Raw genomic sequence first — 24,912 nt, 5'->3', positions numbered from 1 at the left:
TAAAATCTAATTGTTCTGATATAAGGATTGCCACCCCAGCTTTCTTCTGATGTCCATTAGCATGGTACATTGTTTTCCATCCCCTCACTTTAACTTTGGGGGTGTCTTTAGGTCTAAAATAAGTTTCTTGTAGACAGCTTATTGATGGGTATTGTTTTTTTTTTTTTTATCCATTCTGATACCCTGTGTCTTTTGATTGGGGCATTTAGCCCATTTACATTCAGGGTAACAATTGAAAGATAGGAATTTAGTGCCATTGTATTGCCTGTAAGGTGACTGTTACTGTATATTGTCTCTGTTCCTTTCTGATCTACTACTTTTAGGTTCTCTCTTTGCTTAGAAGACCCCTTTCAGTATTTCTTGTAGGGCTGGTTTGGTGTTTGCAAATTCTTTAATTTTTGTTTATTCTGGAAGCTTTTAATCTCTCCTATTTTCAATGACAGCCTAGCTGTATATAATATTGTTGGCTGCATATTTTTCTCGTTTAGTGTTCTGAATATATCTTGTCAGCTCTTTCTGGCATGCCAGGTCTCTGTGGATAAGTCTGCTGCCAATCTAATATTTTTAACATTGTATGTTACAGACTTCTTGTCCGGGCTGCTTTCAGGATTTTCTCTTTGTCACTAAGACTTGTAAGTTTTACTATTAGATGACAGGTTGTGGACCTATTTTTATTGATTTTGAGGGGGGTTCTCTGTGCCTCCTGGATTTTGATGTTTGTTCCATTTGCCGTATAGGGGAAATTCTCTACTATATTTGCTCCAATATACCTTCTGCTCCCCTTTCTCTTTCTTCTTCTTCTGGAATCCCAATTATTCTAATATTGTTTCATCTTATGGTATCACTTATCTCTCAAATTCTCCCCTCGTGGTCCAGTAGCTGTTTGTCCCTCTTTTGCTCAGCTCCTTTACTCTCCATCATTTGGTCTTCTATATCACTAATTCTCTATTCTGCCTCATTTATCCTAGGAGTAAGACCCTCCATTTTTTATTGCATCTCATTAATAGCTTTCTTAAAATTTCAACTTGGTTAGATTTTAGTTCTTATATCTCCAGAAAGGGATTTTATTTCTCCAGAAAGGGTCTCTCTATTATCTTCCATGCTTTTTTCGAGCCCAGCTAGAACCTTGAGAATCGTTGTTCTGAACTCTAGTTCTGACATATAACCAATGTCCGTATTGATTAGGTCCCTAGCCTTCGGTACTGCCTCTTCTTCTTTTTTTGTGTGTTGTTTTTCCACCTTGTCATTTTATCTAGATAAGAATGTATGAACGAGAGAATAAAATACTAAAAGGATGGCAAAACCCAGAAAAATGTACGCTAACCAAATCAGAAGAGATCCATAACCGGGGGAAGAAGAAAAGGGAAAAAAGAAATAAAAATTAAAAAAATAAAAATAAAAAATTTATCTATCTATCATCTCTCTCTCTCTCTCTCTCTCTCTCTATATATATATATATATATATATGACTGGTGAATAGAATAGAGTCACCTACTTGATTTTGGGAAGAAATCATCTTCCAAAATTTTAAAGAAAGAAAAAAATATATATGTGTGTATATATATGTATATATATATACACACACACAAAAATAAGGGTAAGCACAATTAAGGGATGGAATATGACTGTAAAGATGAAAATTTTTTAAAAATCCTAGAAAGGGAATGGATAAGGTAAGTTGGTTGGTAAAAGGAAAAAAAGAAAAAAGAGGAGGGAATGTGCTCAGGATGGAGACTAGAACAAAGCCATTTGCTAGATTAGAGTATATTTTGATCTATTAGAAGAAATTGTATCCCAAATTTTTTAGAAAAAAAAAAACCCTATATATATACAAAAAATAAGTTTAAATACAATGAAGGGATAAAATGTGACTATAACAATGATGTTTTAAAAAGTTTTGTTTTTTAGAAAGATTGTTAAGATAAACTAGTTAAAAATGCTGAAAGTGGAAAGAGGAAAAGTTTAAAAATAGATGAAAATAGATAAAAATAGATAAAATGGATAAAAATAGATAAAAAATAAGAAAAAAATAAAATTATAAAGACATTTAACTCTGCAAGACTAAAGGATCATGGGAAAAAAGCCATGAATTCTATGCGTTGATTTCCCTAGTGGAGTTCCTCTGTTCTCCTTGATTAGTGAGCTCAGTCTTGGCTGGATGGTCTTGCTGAATTTCTTGGGGGTGGGCCTGTTTCAGTGATTCTCAAATGTCTTTGCCTGAGGTGGAATTGCACCACTCTTGCCAGGGGCCATTCCCCCACCCCCTCCCCGTGGTCTATCTTCCCATAGCTTCCGATTCACGTCTCAGCATGTCCTACCTTCCAGAAAATGGTCCCTTTTCTGTTTCTAGAATTGCTATTCTTCTTCTCTTCTATCTCCTGTTGAGTTTGACCCAATAGTTCAGAATGGTTTCATACCTACCTAGCTCAACTCCTGAGATATGATGTCGTTTTAGTCTTCTACCCCTCCGCCATCTTGGCTCTCCTCTCTACATATGTTTTTATCAATTTCACAAGTGATGGATTGTGTTTGAAGTATACAGTTTGTGTGTTTATCTTTAGTGTCTGAGTAAGAACATGCAGGCATAATGCAATTTATCAAGGCAACACTGGACCTAAAATATTAGGTCAGTTTCCTTTCATTTTGTCTTTTTGTTTTTTGGCTTCTATTATCATAAAATAATACTCTTTCATCTCTTGAGCAAAATAAATCTTTGTAGTTATTGTTTCACAAACTCATCAGACCATGTCCTTGATAAGACAGAAGTCTGATAATTTGGGCATCCAGATGTTACCCCAGGGATGATTTACTTGAATTTTTTATTTATACCCGTGCTTAAAATTTGAAATGGACGAATTTTCTAGATGAAAAAAAAAGGGTATTTGCACAATTATCTGCTTGAATTTTATGTGGCTGAAAGATGATACATTTCTATTTTTTATTGGTACTTGTTTTTTAAATTTTGAACTTTAAGCTTTTAAGGAAAAAAAAATAGTCCTGAAATAATCCAATTACACTTATATGGATGAGGTGGAAAAAAAATTAATTGTTGTATCTAAACTAGTAGAATGAGTCACCAGCATTTCATGTAAAACTTGCAGCTTAGGAGTTTAACTTATAACCAGAAGTTGAAACAAAATGTTTCTATTTAGAATTGTAACAACACCAATTGAAATTCATTTAATTGATAAAACTATTCTGAATTAAGTCATCAGCTTGAAGACCACATTTGTACAGTTAAATAAAATCTCTGGAAGCTGATCGCAAATAGATCAAAGCTACTGGATGCATAAGCGATTTTCCTTTGACACTTAAAATAAGATATTTAAAATAAGATATAAGTTTAGCATGCCATCATAAGGTACAGCTTTGAAATCTCACAAATCACGAATGTTGTGCTTGGAAGTTAGGGTCAGTGTATTCCCAGGAGCTTGAATCACTGTGGAGAATGCCCACCAATTAGGACCCACATATCCTGATTAACATTTAAAAGAGTCAATGTATTATCTTTTATTCCTGCCTTCTTTTAGTGCTTGAAAACCCTCATATCAAGAAGAATGAGTTGTAGAAATACAGACTTTGTCAAATGCTGAAAACCACTCTGACTTCAGGTCTAGGATGGTGTATCTGAGATGAGGTGGTCAGACAGCAGGGGGTCGTCCGTTCAGTGTCTCCCGTTCCTGGCGTGCTCCGCAGACCGAGAGCTCTTCTTAAGTGAAAGAAGAGGGACTGGAGTAGAGGCAGTTTAATTAAAACATTGGAAATCATGAGACTGGGATTCAATTGAATGTCCGTTTTAAGATGCTTACAGAGATTTTTCTCAGCAAAAGCACTGCACAAGTGAAGAAAATCATCAGAAGAGAAATAAAGATACACAGACCTCGAGCTCTGCGAGTAACACCCCATCTTCTATCTGCCCAGACTTCCTAGTTAGGAATTACTTCGGTTTTAAGCCAAACTTACAGGAAAAGACTCTGGCACATTAGTATTCCTTCTGTTACTCTTGAACTGAACCCGTGAGACCAAAAGTTAAAACAACAACCCAACACTAAAAGCAAACAATATTTTTCCTAAGACCCATAGTAACATAAAATCAGTAGAAAACTGAAATCATCCTTGTAGGTCTGAAATTAATCTGATGACCGGGACCGGCCAAAAATTTCTGGTGAGTTTCCGTAATTCAAGAATCTGTCTGTATCGAACTTGTTACTGGGTTAGAGCTGTTTTCATGATTATTTCAACCCATCTGAGAGAGGTCCGAAAATCATCTTAGGTTGTCCTCCTAAGCTGAGTTCTCTTTATTCAAACCTGGAAACCCTCTGTGTTTCATTCTCGTCACTCAGGACAGCAAGGTTAAGTAGTTTCTTCACATTGCTACTTTGTTATGTTTTTGTATCAACGGTGGCCCATGACCTTTGCTTGATTCCACCTGCAGCTCCCTGCGGAGGACAGTACACGGGATCCGAAGGGGTCGTTTTGTCGCCCAACTACCCTCATAATTACACAGCCGGCCAGATATGCCTCTACTCCATCACGGTGCCCAAGGAGTTTGGTAAGGTGGCTTTTCAGCGTTGTAGTCGTCATCCCGTGTCATATTGGTTTCATTGATGATTCTTCTGTCATTTTATAAGGAAGTATTTCAGCTCTCGATATAATAAAATAATACACAAGAAGATGAGTTGTATTACAGCAGCGGGTTTTCTGAAGGTACAGAGTATCCACTACAAGTCTTTTATCGATGTGATATAAAATGCTTAATGTTCTTCTAAGATTGTGATCCAGAATAATCAGAGAGAACACGATTGGCTTTGCTTCTACTTTTGCTAGAAAGCATTCAGCGCCCCCCCGCCCCCCGCCCAAGGAGGATCACCAAGAAAGATGGGCCTGTGGAACACTGTCTGTTAATTTGTACATACATTTTGTAATCAGATTATGATGGAAATCCCTGGATCACCGAAGTCACCTCTAAGTGATTGTGATGCAGAAATAGGCAGAGCCCCCATCTGGTTCCTTTGCACGTAATTTGTGATGGTCCCCCCTCATGCTTCCAATCTGAGCTGGCTTTCCGAAAGGCTTCGTTTCTAGAAGGGCCTTCCCGGGGTGGGGGGTGGAGGTCTCCCCTCCGTCCACCCAAAGCTGGATTCCCACACCTCCAATCTCACTCTTGACCACAGATGTTTCTTCTGATTAGAGTTATTTTCTGGACTCAATGAGATAGAAGCTTTTATAGCTTCATATCCAAGGCTCCTTTTTTCCCTCCAATACTAAAATTTAAAACCTTACATAGTTAAGGTGTTTTTTGTTCTTTAGAGTCAAAATAGCAGCCACCTACTCATAGATATAAAGCAAAATTATAAAAATTCTAAGGGTAGGATCTGTTTGAGGGAAAACATTTTAAAAAGTACAGTTATATGACAGGAAAGTTAATTGCTGGTTAAGAAAATGGCATGTGGGAGACCAATGGTTTCTGTGAATTTCTGTTATTTATGATGCACAGGTCTACTCAAGCTAATGAAAACCTCTACCAGGTGCTGATGTCAGCCTTAGGTAGTTTAGATCACGGGCCCTTCGTGAACTGTGCGATGTACCTTGCTTGGTCTCTGAAGCCCCAGCACTAGTGTCCACCCTGGGCCAGTTCTCAAGAGCGATGGGGTTTTCAGGTGGGGCCTGTCTTGTAGCATCTCGCTCGGTTAAGAGGAGATGGTGTTCTGAGCGTCAGCAATGATGGACATGTTCCTGGAGACCAGGGCAGAGGGACCAGCTTCCCAAGGGCAAAGGGCAATTCACTTACTCTGCGAATGAATAGCACTTCCTACTCTCATTTCAGAAAGTGGGAGGGCTTCAGAATGTGCACTTTTGTTATAATAAACAGACAAGAAAACTTAGAATAATTCCTAATCCCCACTCTTTATGCCAGACCAATTCCTCTGATGTCACTTACTTGGTCCCAGTACATCCATTTTTTCCACCTAAGTGCCCCACAGCAGCCTCCAATTACTTCCCGTGAATATTCCTCTTATTTCTGTTCGTAGATACATGAGAGACTGTATTTGTCACAATGGAATATAGCAGCCAGAGTCTATGATTTTGGTTTGTTTCAAAGTTTATTGAATTGTCACAATTGTGATTTTTTTTTTAGCAGAAAAAAAAAATGGTCAAACTTCGATCCTAAATATTGAGCATTGTTTCCCAATCTGAAATATGTAATGATATACATGAATCACATTGTGTCCAGGCAGAAAATTTGAATTTGAAATTACAATAGTTTTATGAAGTATTTGATGAAAATCTATAGTGTCTTATATCTTGTATTTTCTACTCTTCCTTACTCTTTCCTGGGAAGTAAATTAATTCAATAATTAATTCAATAATCGTCACAAGGGCCAAGGCGAATAAAATATAGTCTGTGCCTGTGAAATGCCCAGTTTTTAAATCCCTCATCGGCTCATGGGGTGAATATCGCTAGGTGGGAAGGGACATAAGTACAGTGAGCACAGGCTCCAGTGGAAAGGACGTTTAAGGCAGGTCTTCACATACCCCAATCCTCTCCCTATTTTCACTCAAAAGCATCGCCGAAGTATCCTTTCTAAAACAAAGCTCTGATCATGGAAACACCGTGATTGACATCTTCACTCCGTTTTTTGCCACAAGCAAACCCCACGTATTTGGGTGTGGACTGCCAAGCCCTTAAGTCTCAGGCTGCTGTGGCCTTTGCTGCCCAACTCCCTCCTCTCTCCCTTCCTCTTGGAGCACCTACCAAACCAGACCAATGACCACATTCCATGGTCCCCTGCAGAATTGGGGTCTGAATGGTCACGGGCTGAAAGGAGCACCCCGCATGTCACTCGTACACATGAAGGGTTACAGTCCTCCTACTTTAAGACCAGCGATGCTGCTGTCTCCCCAGCTGGACGTGGACTCCCCCACAGCTGGAAACAGCTGCCCTGTGGCTCACGTCCTACGGCCCCATACTCATTCCTGTCACAGTCACGTCTAGCTGCAGTGTCCATAGCACTGAGCACTGGTCACTCGTGGCAGACATCTGCTCTTTGGGGCAGAACCAGTCAGGGGCCTGAACTCAGCCCCAGCAGCTCACCAAAGCAGCCTCAGGTCTGCTAACTTGCAGAACCTGACTCTCTATTTGCTGTGGGAACACCGTACATGTTGGCACACAGCCGGCCCGGGGCCTTGTTTCTAATCTCAGCCATCTTCAGATTCTGTTGTAAAGTGGATGCTTTCTAAAAGGCTGTTAAAGTAATGATTAATTGATGAATTAATTAAATCAAAGTTTCTTGAAATTATGGGCCTATGATTCACTTTTATACTACTGAAAAGACCCAAGCATCCTCCTCTAACATGATGAAGAATTGTTTTGGGGGGCGGGAGGTTTGAACAAAGGTATTGTATAAGCCAGAACCATGTGGAAATCATAACGTTCTCTTCCTCTTTCTAATTCTTTGTTTTAGACTATCTCATGCACAGGGAAAGTCCTCCTTGCTCTCATGCTTCCTTAATTGTTTCTCTCCAGGAAATTATAAAGGAATTATAAAATCTTAAAATACATGTATTTTAAAATACATGTGCATATATTTATTACCTGTTCAGTACATGTGATGCATATTATACATGTGTGTATATATGTAATGCACACCTGTAATAGGGTACATGGCATATGTAGAATACGTATATATGTAGAACACACACACACACACACACACACACACAAGCTGTTACAGTTAGAGCCCCTCCGTTCTGCCAACACTTATATTAATTCCCTCATTAAACTCTGATATGTGTACCTGACACGCCCATATCCATTTTTTGCTCAAGATGATTTAGAATGATTCTAGTTTAAACCTTACATATAAATAAGAATCATATAATCATATAAGTTTATGTGCCAAATCACAAGAGTTTCTAAATGTTCTAAAGGCCCTATTGTCAATTTGAGTACAAAATAATTTATGAAGTTTGAAGTAGTGAAATGCACAGTTGTGTTCTACTGGGAGGAGGTGTGTTCTTCTACTGATATGGCCTATCAGAAAATATCAGAAAATAAAGTTGTGCAGTGGAATGACAATAAATAATTTCTGTAACATGTTGTTGACTTGTGTATAAATGCAACAAGTTTGTAAGAATTTGGCCTTATAACAATCCTAAGTAAAGAATTTTAACTTCTCTTACAACTTGGCATGTTTTTAGTTTAATTTTTTGGGTTGATTTTAAAGCCTACAGATGTCTTGATCCCTGTCCCCTCATAAATACGTGGCTGTTCTTCTACTATCCTAATATAATACTGAAAGGAATTAATATTAACATTCAATTAATTTTCAATTAATTCAATTAATTTCAATTAATATTCAATTAATATTCAAACTATATGGGGAAGTATTATTAAGTATGACGTCACCAAGAAGCAAAATAAAATTACTTAAGCAACTAAAACATCTTAGAAAAAGAGAAAACCCCCAAAAAAGAGAGAGAGAGAGAAAGAAAACCAGTTAATCATTTTCTACAGGATTCTTAGGATCATGATCTTTGGAGAAACCAATAAATAGGTGGGACAACCACAGTCTCCATGTCTTTACTTGTGAGACAGCACAACATGCCAACCCTACCCCCTTATTTTGCAGTGGTGTTTGGACAATTTGCCTATTTCCAGACGGCACTGAATGATTTGGCGGAATTATTTGATGGAGCACACCCGCAAGCCAGACTCCTCAGCTCACTCTCTGGGTCACATTCAGGTAAACAGTCAATGAATGTTGTTTTGAATTTTATTTAGACAGCTAGAATGAGTCATTTTGAACTTGTTGGATTTTTTTTTTCTTTTTAATGAAAGAAGAATGCAATCCTCTTCGAGTTTTCTTGCTTGTGTAACAAAACCTTATTCCTGATGGAAAATTTCAACTGTATTTTATCCCACGTATAAAACCACTGACCGTTATCATTTTACTTATTAACATTGTAGAAAATATAATATCTGTCTCAATAACAAAGGCAAATATCAGGAAAAGAGGGGGTAATAAACTATCTTGTGTATTCTGTTTTCTCTTCTATGTCTCATGATCTTCCTGGAGATAAACAGTATCAACGTTTTGGTCTAAATCATTACCAGCCTTTAAATACACACGTCTAGGGAGGCCTCACACTCATACATGCCCATGAGTACATATGTGCACACATGGACATGAGCGTGTGTAATGCATGTGAGCATGCGAACGTACGTGGGTCTTCATGAAACATGCGATGTCATTTCACAACTCAGTCTTTTTGCCAAACTCTTGCATAAAAGCAAAAATGGAGTCTTCCCCTACCAAAAAATATGAATATACACCAAAAACAATTAGTTTTAGTGCTGATTAGTATTCACTTGGTCAGTGCAGCCTAATCTACATAGCCCCTCGTGCACTTGGACCTTGTGCAAACCGCACGGTTTCTACCACTGGTGCGTTTTCATCGTTTACCAAAGCAAGGCACATCGGTGCATCACAAACTCTTGCCAACCAAGGTTAGGATTTGATTTTTTCTGGTTTTTCCCTATTATTAACTGAGGGTCTTAAGATTATTATTTCCTGCCAATGTCCAATGATGCAATGTCTGGAAATGCATCAGAAGATACAGATTTAAAATATTAATACCTAGAGACAAATTCACCTCTGAAAAGCTAATGCCATTCACCTGGCCTGTGACAGCATTTCAGAGAGACCATTCCTCTAGGGCAGGTGGACTTTAAAAGGTGGAAATATGTTTTCAGAACTTTTTGTTTATTCATTTGTTTTGTTTTTGTTTTCTGAATGCTTTAGTATTTTTAAAATCAGCTTTGGATTCAGATTTTCTTAACTTTCTTATTTTAAAAAAAAATCCCAGCAAGTCATTATCAAATATAGTTGATTCTGAGTCAGCGATAAGTCGGACTCTTCAGTTTCCCACACTGTCCGCCGGCAGACCTGTCACCAGTGCCCACTTCATGAGACGATGGCTAAAGCAACATTTGAACAGAACGAATGGATAAGGAAAGTTTTAAAATCTTGATAAATACGATATGTCTGAGTCCTGAACCCAAAGGGAAATTTCACAGAAGTCCAACAGTTACATGAGAAATTCCAAGTTAACAATTACTTCCAAAATATTGTCCCCAATGGTGCAGTGCCTCCCATGGATCTCTTCTATGGTTTCTGATTTTTTCCTCAGGTGAAACATTACCTTTGGCGACATCAAATCAGATTCTCCTGCGATTCAGCGCCAAGAGTGGAGCGTCTGCCCGGGGCTTCCACTTCGTTTACCAAGGTAAAGTTCACTGGTGCGCTGTGGTCTTCCCCTGCGCTGTCCCACGCTGTGCTCAGTTAAAGCACAAACGATATCTGCGTTGCGTTGTTTTGCTTTATATTTAGGAAATTGAGGGTATTCGTATATTTATACCCAAACGATTTATCAAGGACATCACAGCTTTCCTTTTTGACACTGAAATAGGATATTGCTTCTACGAAGACCGGGAAACAGCTCGTTGCTCTGGTACCATCGGGGAATGCGCGGACCACCTCTCCTTTCACAGCTCCTCACATTGGCCAAGGGATTTCACATCCATCACAGTATTTCATGTAATTAGCAAAGTGTTTCATGATGGTTTAGATTTTAGTAACTGCTTTAATAAGATACCTTTAAGCACATTGTACAATTCCAGACCTTCCTGTAAAAACTATTGAAAAGGAGACTTCACAAAATCTTGCAAATCCCCAAATACTACCCATGCACCCATCCCTCTAACTACCTATTTTATTTTGTTTGTGTTCTATTAACTTCTGACACTTTGAAACCTTTATATTTATTTTTTTTAAATTGGACAGTATTCAAAATGTCTAAGATTGTGCAAAGATTCTTTAAAAATGAGGATTTCCCCCTATTTCTAGTTTACCTTTATTTTGCATGTTCATTACATTAACTTGAAAAACCATACGTAAACTATTTTTACACTTTCTGAAGACCAAAGCAGGCCTTTGGATGGTACTTGGAATTGCTGTGTAGCTTGTGATGTGACAGAGATCACCATCTACAGAGATATAAACTGTCTGTTCCAAAATAAGAAGGAATGCTTAGCTTTTCTAGGTTTCAGTTTTGCTTGAGGCTAGAGAGATTCCTCACTGCTCTTAAATATTTTCTTCAGAAGTGGAGGAGGATCACTTACTACCAGTGGTTTCTTCCTTTAATAGAGACTTTTTCAGAAAACATACTAGGCAGCATCATCATGTTTATTAAAAAATTATGGAAAATGTGTCATTTCCTTCATATCTCATTCCTAAGACTCTTACATGGCAAAATCCAAGCCCTCGAAATATTTTTATAAACTCTATATTACAAAATAATTATTTTATAAATTATAGAATATTTTGCTATAAAACCTCTTCTGTGTTCAGCAGTGAGGTGGTCTGAGAAAGAATGGAAACAGAATAGGAAGGTATCTGACAGCAAGCGACAGGGAAAGTATCTCTAACCCAGTGTAGGCAGTAATTGCTTCAATGATGTTTCTACTCAATTACAATCAGTTACATTGTTCTAAATTATACCTTTTCTTAAAATATAAACAATTAAACCAATATTTTTAATGAGCTTTATTGGACAGTGACCAATGTAGGCAACTCACCTTTTACTCCTAATTTTCTTTAAATAAATTATATTATTTTGCAGAAGCAAATTTACAAACCCAAATACGTTGGGGTAATATATAAAGATACCAAGGACCACTTGGTTTAAATACATATTTTATCCTGGAAAAGTTCAAGTTGCTGGCATTGTCCATCTTGATAAGGGGTGTTTTGTTTTGTTTTGTTTTGTTTTATAAGATTAGAAAATGAATCAGATCATCGAATAAAATATCTGAGGCAACTGACCCTATGTCTATCCTATTTACAAATATTATCATCAGAAGTCATGATTTTAAAACTTATATTTCTTGGTTTAAAGTAACATATTACCATTACAATGAATCAAAACAGAAAAGTAGAAAGAAAATCATTTATAAGAGGAATACATCCTCCTTGTCTTTACAAATATATAATGACTCTAACATCCTCAATATTTTATTATATTAAGTTTCAATACACCTCCTTTTCGTGCTTTGTGCCTACAGTGAGTTTATGCAAAAATTGATGTCTTTTTGTCAAAGCTAAATCCTTTGGAAGTAAAGAACTAGAATCATGAATGCACTTTAAAAACCAGTCAGGAACACCTGGGGAAGTTTTCAGTGTATACATGAAGTTCAATTGAACATTGCCTCTGGAAGATGGCAGTTCTATGGAAGCCAAGGAATTATTTGCAATCTATGGTGTAAAAACTTCCTGAAAAGTTCTTTTGTATACCACTTATGGCTTCATTCTTTCACAAGTTATTAAAGCCTGAAATTGCACAGGGACTTTGTGATGCCCGTGATGATAGGGTGTCTAACTCTGTTAACAGACAGTTGTGTTATAAAAACTGTTAGAGATCTCTGTGGCCAACAAGGTGGCAGGACCAGGATGTGGAAGCCAGGATTGCTGTCTCTTGGCCTCCATGATGTCCTGGTTAATAAAGAGGCATTAATAATAAGGAAGTTTCGGTCTTTCTGATCTTGTGGAGAAATGGATGTGATAGAGGCTTTATTATTCATTTATTTATTTATTTATTTATCTATTTTACAAAGTGTCCTCATTGACTTATGCCTTTGCTGTTTTTCATTTGCTTTCCATGCTACTTCGAGGTAGAAGGGCATATTTGAAAGAGAGTGAGTTAGGACCCATGAGCACCAAAGGAGGCTAGTCGGTGGGAGCAGGGGGCACCTTCCTAATACAAGACTTTAAATAGCTCTTCCACAGTGGTTTAACTTAGCACCTGTGAAGAGTTTTGTTTGGCTGCTAGACGTTATGGAATTAAAGACTCAAGGACATTGTCTAGACAGGATGGAGCAACCAATTCACGGGTCACGAGTCCTACAAGGATGGTATGCGCTGGACAGAGACTGAGAATAGATAATGTGTTTCCGCGACTGTTGAGCACCTTTTAGAAAAAGTAGCTCAGGCATTGGTCCTCCTTGGGCAACCTGGCATCTGCCTCTGATTCAGCAGCCACACACCTCAGCGGCGTGACCGTCAAACAGAATTTAGAAGCAAAGGTGCTGTGGGAACCCACCACGAACAAACATCTAGGGATTCTACTGAAGTGTGAGCGTCTCTCTCTCACTGTTCCAGAATTCTGCACCAGCCTGGACCGCTGTAGTATTTGTCCTGCATAAACACACTCCCATGAAGACAGGAGAGCAGCACAACTGGTTTGTAAACATGAAAACATCCCAATGCGTTCTGGATTTCCTTCCAGACATGCGGGATAAGGTTTCCTCCCAGCCTTTACCCAGCTCTTAGGGATGCCTGAGCCTTTCTTCTCCTCCCTAGCCTCCCACACCTAGACCCTGGCAGGACCCACAATCAGGAAATGTGGTTCTGCACATTTAGATAATCTTTGCCGCTGTACAAAAGAAATATATTACACCTAAAGTCAATGTATTCTTAGATCAATAAGAAAATCAGAATTCATGTCATCCTAAGAAAGCCTCCGTGTGGGAGACTTACCTACTGTTTCTTAACAAATCGAGCAGTCTGATTCCTCTAGGATGAGAGGAATTCTCATCCATAGTTATTCTATAAAGTACTTAAATTGCCTTCATAGACTTTTCGTGGCCCCAAAATACACACCTTATAGTATTAGCATCAACCTTAGCAATACTGGAAATGACACAGGAACCAGTCTGTGCATCCACAGAGGTCGACTAAGGCAGAGAAGACACTCTTCTCCTGTCTTGTTTGTTCCCAGGTTCATGCTGATATATGCAGGATGGTTCAAAGTCACCTACACTGCTCCCCATCCCTGCACTGCCCACCCCCTCCTTGCTCTGCCCAACCCCTCCCTGCCCTGCCCGCCCCCTCCCTGCTTTGCCTGTGCTCCGGACTGAATGTGTCTGACTAAACTTATGGTTAGTGCCTGGGTGGCTCAGTCAGTGAAGCGTCCAATTCTTGATTCAGCTCAGGTCCTGATCTCAGGGTCATGAGTTCAAGCCCCACATGGGGCTCCACGCTCACCATGGAGCCTACCTAAAATTAAACATGGTGGTTGCCAGTGTCCCTCATCAACAGAATACTATTTTGAACTGTCTTATGTTTACCACTTGGCTGTTTCCACATATCAATCATTTTTCTTATGTATTTCCATGTAGAATTCAACACTACCTTCTCTTGAAATAAGTCACTCATGCCAAACTTGGTAAACCAGGTAGGAATTACTGAGTATTTCAAGAGGAAAAGGAGGGCACATTTTTAGATCAAACCTCTGCACAGAGCCCAACTTAAAAATGTCAGCTGGCCCCGAATCCCTGTCTTTCTGAGGCGTATTAGCTTCATGGACAGCTCTAACCTAGATCCCCTCCCCCCAGCCTCACCTGAAACGGCCTCTTGCTTCCCAGCCCAGCTTCCCAGATTCTCTAGCTCAGGGCTTCCTGGTCCAGGATCCTCTGATGGCAAGACTCACTCTCCTTAGCATTACAAGAAACAGAGGAACAATCTAGACACATGGAAATGCATTTTTTGAGTTTGGTCTTTGCTCGAGGTCCTTCCGCGGCATGTAAATGCATGTCTTTATTGATTTTCACCAGGCTTCATCTCCTTTTAGATGGCATCAATTACAAGGTTTTCCACTTCTAAGAAATTCACATTTTGTATGAAAGATTATAAAATACATAGGTTTACCAAGATGAGTAAGCATAAATTTTGGTCATGATTCAGTGATGCGTGTTTAAATTCACTGACTAGTAATGGCTGCTCAAGTCCGATTTTTCAATGACCGGAACAGAATGATTTTGAAAAATAGATACATCTGTTGAAAAATAGATATAAATGAAACCGGGACGGCCGCCTCACTTAGACTTTGCAAACGATTGCTACGTGCATCCGGATTCGTTATTATTATGGCTGTTGTTGTTGTCTTCTTGTTACACCTGCTCTGAAAGAGGGGCCGTGAAGACCCAGGACGCAGCTACCACGCTTCCCCTTCCTGTGCGTGCTCTGGGAGCTCCGCAGACCAGCCCCAGCTCCCGCCCGCCTGGGGACAGCGCATGAGCCCCCACCCAGGACGTCACTCATTCTGACCTCATCCCCTGTTCGCTTTCCATGGTGCTGATTTCCATTTGGTGTCACAGCAGTAGGAAACCGTTTGCTAGAAATGGAGTGTAATTACCGCGGAGGATGGAATTTCTCTCTGATGCTGCGCAAAGCATCCAGGGGAAGGGCAGGAACCAGAGGACGTGCGGAGAGCAAAAGGTGCTGCTCACCAATTTTCCCCAGGCATTGCATGGACGTCCTGCCTCCCAGTCCCTGCTCGCTTCTGTTCCTTCTGCAGAATCACAGCTGTTCTTCTCCTCACTTTGGGAACGTCTTCTAAAAGCTGTCCTTCATAATCTCATCCAAATGCAGGTGTTTTTTTTTTGTTGTTGTTGTTTATTGTTATTTCCCTTTAAAAAGGACAACGATGAAGTTCGTGAAGAAAGGCTCAATAGTGTCACGGGTCCGAATGACCTTGACGGTGTGTTTGTGCCTGTCCACAGGACCCTGGCGTGGCTGCGCTACCCGGACAAACAGGGATGAGGCCACTTACATAGGTGTGGAAGATTTGCCATGAAGAACGGGGGGCTTTCCCTGTGTTCAGGACAGGTAGAAAAGTGGCCCTTGGAGATATTTCTCCATTTGGATTAAAAAAATTCTTGAGAATTGAAGCCTCCATGGGATATTTTTTATTCATTTCCTTTTTGCTCTCATGCTATTTGCTCAACTGTAACAAAATACTCAGATAAAGAAATTCAACAAATAGGGGCTCTGAGCAATTTTTATTATAATATTGGAGTTATTCTGCATCCTGTCTTTAGTTACAAAAACGAGTCATTCTGATGTATCATTAATTGTTTCAGCTGGAGTTGTTAGTCTATAATTTTACAAATCGCCTCTGACAGGAAACACGTCAACACTGAACTCAAGCACAGTTTTGTCAGAATTGCCTTCCGCCTTCGAGGCTCATAGAAGCGCTTGCTTAACAGCCGTGACCCACGTGGCATCTGCCACTGTTCAGGATCAGTTCCAAACATGAGGCCAGCCTGTTGGGAAAGCAGTGTGAGGAGCGAGGGTTGTTTTAAGGAAAATGACTACATAAGCGCATTCTCTCTGAGGCCTGCACCGTTGGATGAGGACATGCACAGTCTGAGAGAGAGGATCCTGGTGACGATAGAGACAGACTCACTTCCAGCGAACTGCACAGAACAAAGACAGAATAATGCATTTTCAGGTGCCTGCCTCCAGGTCTGTTTCCCAAAGAGTTGGTTTGGCGTAATTAACAGGCGTCATTACCGGTAGACGTATTTTTCAAACTGTATCCCTGCCCCTTTGGATTAAACCAAAGAATCTCTTACAGATGGAGAATTCCAATGGGCAAGATAAATGGAGGTCCCACCCCACCCTTGAACGAGGCTCTCCTGCTCTCGGCTGCCACCAAGACCATAAGCACACGCCCGCAACCAAACAAGCTGCCTCAGTGAAGACCACACACCCGGAGACCCTGGGGTGGGGGGGTCTCATAAGAAAGTTCCAAGAGGGGCTGGCTATAGGATTGAGGTTCATGCCAGTGATTTGGGACAGGCTTAAAGGCATTTGCTTTTGCTGTGAATCAAGTGCTGGCAGGGGAATCCGAGCGGTGTGGGGCATCTTGACTTTCATCAGGAGGCAGAAGGAGCACCCATGTTGTTACAAATGGCAGAATCCTTTCTTTTTTAAGGCTAAATAGTATTTCACTACATGGATATAAGACATTTTCTCTACCCATTCATGATCAGCGGACCCTTCGTTTGTTTCCAGGCTTGTTTCCATGGCATGGCTCTCCTTCGGGGTGCGCTGAACATGGGGGGAGAGTCATCTCTTTGAGATGCTGACGTGTGTACTGTTTGCATATGTAGACCCAGAAGCGAGATTGCTGGATCCTACGGGGAGTTCTACTTTTATTTTGTTATTGCATCGCAATGGCCATGTTACACTCACTAGACTCTAAGGTCTTTGAGGATAAGAACAAGTTCTTAGTCACCTCATTATCATGAGCACGGTGATTTGGGTGCTTGATTAATTTTAATTGCCTGAATATCACTCAATTCTCATAAGGCACTAATGCTCCTTATGCCACGTTTTCCTCGTCTGAAATGAGAATATAAGGCAGTCCTCAGGGTTGGTAAAAGGATGAAATGCAGATGGGAAAGTGCTCCCCAAATCATTCCCTCTAGAAATTGCAGAAAGCGTTATTAATTCTTATATTAACATAAATTCTCTCTGGACTCCTCTTAACTCTACTTCCAAGTGGTTATTTTGGCTTCCCAAGGAACATACAGACAGCTGTGCTGTGTGCTTGCTTCTAGCTGTGCCTCGAACCAGCGATACCCAGTGCAGCTCTATCCCTGAGCCCAGATACGGAAGGAGAATCGGCTCGGAGTTTTCGGCGGGTTCGATCGTCCGTTTCGAGTGTAACCCGGGATACCTCCTTCAGGGCTCCACGGCTATCCGATGTCAGTCCGTGCCTAATGCTCTAGCTCAGTGGAATGACACGATCCCAAGCTGCATAGGTAAGCCTGCGTCCAGGAGGCGGGATTCCTCGCGTAGGCTGCCCAGCCCAGACTCACAGCTGGTTGAAGAGCTGTTTCCCAATGCTTATGTCCAGTCTCCAACATCTGGTCATGCTCCAGACCTGTCTAAAGACGATGCATTTTATCCGACGTAATTGAGTAGCAGCTAAACCCTAAAGATTACTACGTTTCATGAAACTACTCATTAGATAAAAAAGTATGAAACATGTTTTCTTTCTCAATACTTATTAAGTGTGCCATTAACTTTCCAGCCGTGGGTATGGAACGTAATTTCATTCTGGGGAAGAATCATTATAATGGTGATTTGCTGTATTGTGTAATGTCCTTTTTAATAAATGTGTGCTGATGAAGGTTTAAAAAGTAATAGGTTAATGCGGCCCGAATAACAATGACATTGTTAGTTATAGTTTATTTGCTTCATTTGGTGTAAGAACCTCTAGGGCAGTCATGATTAGTTCTGAGTTCCCCTGCACATTCGCAGCGTCTCTTCTCCGCTCTGCTTTGCTCATAAATCCCATTAATTTCCTTTGGAGTTCCAGGTCTACCTCTAGGAGACAATTCTCTGCAAAGCTCCTTACATTGTATGGATGAAAGTATCCTAAACAGAATTCCCTTCAGAGATGCCAGTGTTAGGTACTACCCCTTTTAGAGAGCTTGAAGAAATTAACTTTTAGACACCAGATCTATAACCTGGTAATATTGGTAGGTAATAATCAATGATGTTGTGAGTTTCTAAGAGAACAGACTCAATCTGACCCTGGCTACAAGTGCTGTTGCAGGCCTCTGACTATCTGATCACATGGCAAAGAACAGTGAGGCATCAAATTCATGCTGTCCTTTGCGGTCTTTATTTTTATGAGATACGGTTTTGTCTTTTAGTCCCCTGCAGTGGCAATTTCACTCAGCGCAGAGGTACAATTTTATCCCCCGGCTACCCGGAACCCTATGGTAACAACTTAAACTGTATCTGGAAAATCATAGTTACAGAGGGATCAGGGATTCAGGTAAGCCCCTCGTGCCCATAACGCCTGAGCGCACATGGTTTCGCCAGTGCTGTGCTTGCTTTCTGTGTTTGCCTGGGTTATTTTATTTTATTCTATTTTATTATTTATTTCTGCATTGGTTATTTTATTTTATTTTATTATTTATTTCTGCATTGGTTATTTTATTTTATTCTATTTTATTGTTTATTTCCACATTGGTTATTTTATTTTATTTTTTTGCATTGGTTTATTTTAGTTTAGTTTTGGTAATTTTATTTATTTATTTTTGCATTGGTTTATTTATTTATTTTGCAATGGTTATTTTAAATATTTAAACCATAACCTGTCTCCCTTTTCTTACTGCTTCTGCAATGCATTTCTAATTGCATTTTTCTGTTTGGGATAACAATGATAGATTTTTAGGATAAAAGCAATCAAAAGTATCATTTGTAGAAATTTTCAAATGTCTTCTCATGGTTTATGCTCCTAGGTTTCGCGCTTCTCTTATGCATATATATTCAGTTTCATGGGAAAACCCCCCCATGATCAGGCTCATTTCTTTAATCCAAGCACACACACTAACCGAAAACTGTTGTTTGCTAGATTCAAGTCATCAGTTTTGCCACTGAGCAGAACTGGGACTCTCTGGAGATCTACGATGGCGGTGACATGGCGGCGCCCAGGCTGGGAAGTTTCTCAGGTAAGATGACACCAGCTCCCCAGACTTTGTTTGTGAATCATCAAACACTAGCACAGGAACAACAGCAACAAAAAGATCGGTGTGGACATTTTCCTAGCAAACTCCTGCAGACCCGTAATAGCGTGGCTAGTGTTGAAATCTTGGAGAAGCCCATCACACAACAGGTGAACCAAGGGCCAGCTCTGTTCCCAGGGAGGAAGTGGCAGGTAACAGCACGTTCGCAGGTGATGGGCTGAGGCCAGGGCCAAGGGACCCAGTGAGAGTAACTAACGGGACATGGGGCCGGAGCAGAGAGTAGGTCACGGTTCTCAGCTCTGGAGAAGACACGTCCTCTGAGATTAGGCAGTCCAGGAAAATGGCAGTCTGCAGTGGGGACACTCAGGCCTGAGACTTGCAAGTGTTTTGATCCATCAGCATCGCAGGAAATCTCAACCCTTTGCTAGAGATGCCGCTCACTCATCAGCCACCTGCCATGAACCGTGGCCAGCGGCCATGCAGTCCTTCCTTGCTCTTTCTCCCACCTGCAACTTCTGCACACATCGCTTCCACACTGGCCGTGGCAGCCCCCTCCCTGCCTTTCCCATACCCAGTGCCCTTGAGCTCGGTCTGCCCTTTCTTTCATCCCGGCAGCTTCCCCTGCCTCTTCCACCCTGTTCGGCACAGATGCACCCACACTCCTGACCCAGTAGCCGCCGTCAGCATCACCGCCATGCCCTTCACCCGCGTCACCATCAGTGATGCCCCTGAGCCCTGAGTGGCCAGGCTGAGTCCCACACCAGCACTCTGCACTCAGTACTACTGCTACCTTGCGTTACGAGTGACGAACAAAGATGCACACACATTTCAGAATCATCCAGAATTGTACGGAGAAAAAAATCGCTTTTCTAGGAGTGTCCCCCAGCCCACAGATCACGGCTTGTGTTGCCCAGGCTGGACTATGTTGCCGGCTTCTCTGTGCGCATCTCCACGCGTCTCTATTCTGCCGCTGCTCAGGGGGTTAGAAATGCTGGTGGACGGCGGCTGGCCATGCGCAGCGCCTGCACCTTTCACTTAATCACCTCCTCTTAAATGACTCCCCAGATCCTGTCTCTGGATTCCAGCAAATAGAAACACATTTTTTACGAGGCCACTTAAAGTTCGTGCAATAAACACCACTCTGATGTGTAATTTCTCACACGCCATCTAATGTTCGTTTGTCTTGGTATCATGGATCTTTTGGGATTTTATCTTCCACCATCCCTGGCAGTCCCCCAGTCCCTCGGGCTTCATCGCCTTTTCTTCTCTCTGTGAAGACTCATGCACTCCGGTCCACACAGCTCTTGTCACAGTTCAGCTTAGCATGCGATGGCTTGAAGTACCTTCTCTGTGCATCAAGTACCCTGTGTTCTTAGGAATAAAAAAGAAAGTCTTTGATGGTAAAAATAGCATCAACAACAGCATGATTTAAAAATCTGCATCCAGACAGCAAAACACAATAATAGTTATAATAAAATATGTTTGAATAATTCCTAATAACAATAATAATATAAATAATAATATCTGTAACTTCTGGCAAATATGCAGCACTCCAGGTAGGCGTGGGTATTAAAGGAGGTCCAAAGTAATGTTTTTCTAGGATTTGGTAGAAAAATAAAAAATATGTGTATCTTAACTGATGTCATAACATATCTCAGAAAAAGTATAGTATCTTAACAGATCAGCAGAATATAGGCAGATAAATCAAGGGGAGCAGAAATGTTCCAGGCAACAGAACCATGTGGTTCAGAGCTTGAGTCCGTTACACAGACGGCTCTGAACAATGCGGGCTTGGACTCCATAGAATCACTTACACGTGGATTTTTTTTAACAAATAGAGTACAGTACTGTGAATATATTTTCTCTTCCTTATTCTTTTCTTAAATAAAACTTACTTAAAAGGATGTGTTTTGCCATTTTTTATCTGAAGTTCAAATTTTACTGCTCAGATTTATTTTTATTTATCAATTAATATACACCAGCCTGTATTAAACCTTCTCTTGAGTAACCACTCGATGTGAACTTAGCTTTCAGATGTGTGATTTTGTATTTCTCAGTTAATATTCAGACTAGGCTGACTTTTCAAAGAGAAGGTAAAATGTCGAACTTGTTTTTCCACCGGGTTTCTCAGGCACGGGGGTGTTACTGATCGCTCTGAGACGCAGACGTCCCCGTCACTGACGGGGAGCGGGGTCAGCCCCCTCAGATGGTTGTGTGACTGACTGACTGAGGCCAGCAGGAATGACTTACTGAAAAACGATAACAATAATAAAAGAAGGAAACACATTGCCTACATATGCGGGGAAGAGTAACAGTAGTAATTCATCTTCTCTTCCTTGTTTGAGTTTTTGGAAATAGCCAGGAGAAAAGACCTTTTTTTTTTTTTTTTCCTGTTATTTCATGTGTACAACTTTAAATTTATTGTCCATCAGTAAAATTGAAACTATAGAAGGAAAGATGCATTTCTTAGTCAAGACTGGGTTCACTTTTAATAGTAAACTATGCCTCTAGCTAAATGTATAGATCTTAGCTACATATAAGTTTTTCTAAGTTTTTGTTTAAGTTTCACTTAGTTAACATACCATGTAATATTAGTTTCAGGTGGACCATTTAGTGATTCATCAGTTCCAAACAGCACCAACACAAGTGCCCTCCTTCATCCCCATCTTTTAGAAAATATTTGATATAAGTATCAGTAGAATATAATTCTGACCATAATCACCAGGAGTTAGCACACACTTCGTGGCTTGAAGGCGTGGTTTTCCAACTCCCCTCTGATGCCCGTCCCAAGCTCAGTGTCCCCAGGCTACCCCCGCTTTGACCAATTGGCTAATAAATTGGGGGTTTATCTTAGTTTGCATAATTCTCTGCGATAACTCGCAGAACATGAGAAAGCAATATGCTTATGAGTACAGTGTATTATTAAGTGATCAGATTGGGAACAGCCAAATGAGGTGACTCATACAGCATCATCTGGGAGGGTGTTGAACGTGAGGCTTCTGTGTCCTCAGGTTGTGTCATTTTCCAGGGACACATGCATCACCAGCCAAGAAGCTCGCCTGAACTTTGCTGTCTAGAGTTTTAACTGGGTTTTCACGATGTAGGCATCATTAATTCAATCACTGGATACAGATTGAACTTAATATTCAGCTCCTTCCCCTCCCAAAGGCTGGGAGGTCAGGCTGATACCATCTGGCTCAGAGTCCCAAGCCCCTTAGTACATGATCGTCCTTCCCACAACCACCACCGTGAATTATCCTAAACATAATCACGATGTTGGTGACCATGAACTCAGGTGTGGTTGGAGGAGTCCACTGTGAGTAACAAGGACATCCCTATTGCTCAGAATAGTCCAAGGATGAAGAGTCTGGCTGACAATATGTTTTTCCAGGCCCTTGGGTTGAATTTCTTTATACTTAAGTAGAATTTCATTAAAAAGTGTACAACATTGTACCACATGCAAATCTATTATAATATCGCAATATTGCAAACATGCTTTTTCCTGAAGTTAAACAGACCACTTAGATTTTTTTAGTTTAATATTTAAAAGTTTACATGTTTTTTGAGATGACCTGAAGATGTCTGATTTGTGGGAGATTTGCATTTTTCTAGGACATTTCCATCCTCCCAGACAATAGCGGGTTTTTTGTTTGTTTGTTTTGGTTTTTTGTTTTTGTTTTTGTGAATGAGCCTAATCAACACATCGTCCTCATCTGGGCTGTTTTCTGCCTTTGCTACATATGCATTACATGGGGAAAAAAATGAGCGAGAGCATGTTCACAAATTTGACTTTTTTTTACAGTTGTACCCATTGTGAATACCAAAGGTTTATTCAATTGAAGAATGGATTCATGGTTCTTGTATATGTCCAACTGAAAAAATAATCAAGAAAATGGCTAATGTATGCTCTACATACATATATTAGTTCCCTCTTACCTGTAGTTTTGCTTTTCCGTGGTCTGAATTACCCACATACAACCGTCGGTGGCCCATCTGGAAGCAGAGGCCCCTCCTTCTGACATGTTGTCTGAAGTCAGTGGCAGCCTGACACTCTGTCACATGCTGGGGTCACGCACCTTCCTTCATGCTATCCCACAGGCATTTCATCATCTCACATCGTCCCGAGAAGGCTGAAGACAGGACAGTAACATATTTTGAGAGAAAGAGAGAGACCACGTTCACAAAACTTTTATTATGGTACTTGTTGTAATTATTCTGTTGTATTTAGATGTTCATCTCTTACTGTGCCTAATTTATAAATGACACTTCATCACAGGTGTGCACATGTAGGAAAATACACGTAACATATATAAGGTCTGGTGCATCTGTGGTTTCAGGCACTCACTGGGGTCTTAGCATATACCCTGTGTGGTTCAAAGGGACTGCTGTGTGACACTGTATGTAATACAGTGATAGCAGGGGAAGGGAGGCTTTACACCCTGCACCTCGCACATAGTTCTACATGGAAACTCGAGGTTTCGATATCATTTTACTTACCCTCGCCCAAGGGAAGAGCGATGGCTTTTCTGATGGTGAGAGCCTCTTGCTCTTGGGGTTGGGAACCTGATGACCCCCGTTGAGGAAAGGAATGTGACTACATTCATCATCAGTGGTCTCTTTTAACTCATCCTCCTACTCATGGATCATTGGGGTCTGTCTCTTTCTTTCTCTAAGTTTTGGCTGAGACCAACTATCTGAGGGGTCTCCTATCTTCATCCCTGCAAGCTTTGGGGTAAATTTTCTTGGGTTCTGGCTTCTCGCCCTCTGTGTCTCTCCTTCTCTGTCTTTCTACATGTGTGCTTCACTGTGTGGGTCCCCAGCCAAACCTTGGCCTTGACCCTCATCCTTAACCCACACAGGTTCTTGGAAGCCTTGCTCCCTCTTCTTCGGAGGGTTATGCTACATTTGTCCAAATTTTAAAAACAGAGCTTCATTTTACTTCTGGCTGTGGATCTCCTCTTTACTCCCAGCTGGACAGACTCGCGAGGCTGTGAGGAAGAGTGGTTTCAAACCCAGGGGACATAACATGGCATCTTCATAGTAGAACCTAATTTTGAGAGGGATGGCATGAATTTTAAGATTTCATTTTGGCTGACTTTCTTTGTCCCTATACTTGTTGGGCGTGTTTGGTATAGCCTGGGACTACGCAAAGAGCGGCAGAACAAGCCAGCAGCTGGGAACATTGAAAGGCTGGGGACATACATGGGAGCTGAAGACGTAAGTCACACTGAGAGTAGTGCAGGGTTCTCAGTGTTGGAGAAAGGAGTTAGAAAGATGGAAATGAGGAAAGCTAACTGGATTTGAATGAGAGGTATCACAGGGAACTTGTGGTTTTAATATGTATAGATGAAAAATAAAAAGTCACTGTGCATGCGTGCATATTTCTTACCTCTGTCTTTTGACAAATACAAAACAGCAGCCCAGCAGCAGTGAACCCTTCTAGTACCCAATCTAGTACCCAAATCGCAATGTAATACTGTCTTCCCTAGAGGAGCCAAGTGTTCTTGGATAAATGAGGACTC

General features: G+C 40.8%; 1 protein-coding gene across 3 annotated transcripts in view; it reads left to right on the top strand.

Moving 5' to 3' along the window:
• Nucleotides 1–24,912, top strand: part of CSMD1 (CUB and Sushi multiple domains 1) — a 2,014,336-nt gene that overhangs the window by 1,764,208 nt on the left and 225,216 nt on the right. For all 3 annotated transcript variants that reach the window (XM_047713603.1, XM_047713595.1, XM_047713613.1), the window contains 6 exons: nucleotides 4,436–4,552; nucleotides 8,634–8,747; nucleotides 10,195–10,290; nucleotides 17,468–17,671; nucleotides 18,572–18,696; nucleotides 19,279–19,375. In XM_047713603.1, the coding sequence (XP_047569559.1) occupies nucleotides 4,436–4,552; nucleotides 8,634–8,747; nucleotides 10,195–10,290; nucleotides 17,468–17,671; nucleotides 18,572–18,696; nucleotides 19,279–19,375 (753 nt within the window). The remainder of the gene's footprint in view (nucleotides 1–4,435; nucleotides 4,553–8,633; nucleotides 8,748–10,194; nucleotides 10,291–17,467; nucleotides 17,672–18,571; nucleotides 18,697–19,278; nucleotides 19,376–24,912) is intronic.

The sequence above is a fragment of the Lutra lutra genome, chromosome 2 (genome assembly GCF_902655055.1).
Source record: "Lutra lutra chromosome 2, mLutLut1.2, whole genome shotgun sequence".
Taxonomy (NCBI): Eukaryota; Metazoa; Chordata; class Mammalia; order Carnivora; family Mustelidae; genus Lutra; species Lutra lutra.
Note: the sequence above shows the minus strand (reverse complement) of the source record. Positions and strands in the feature narration are given on the sequence as shown.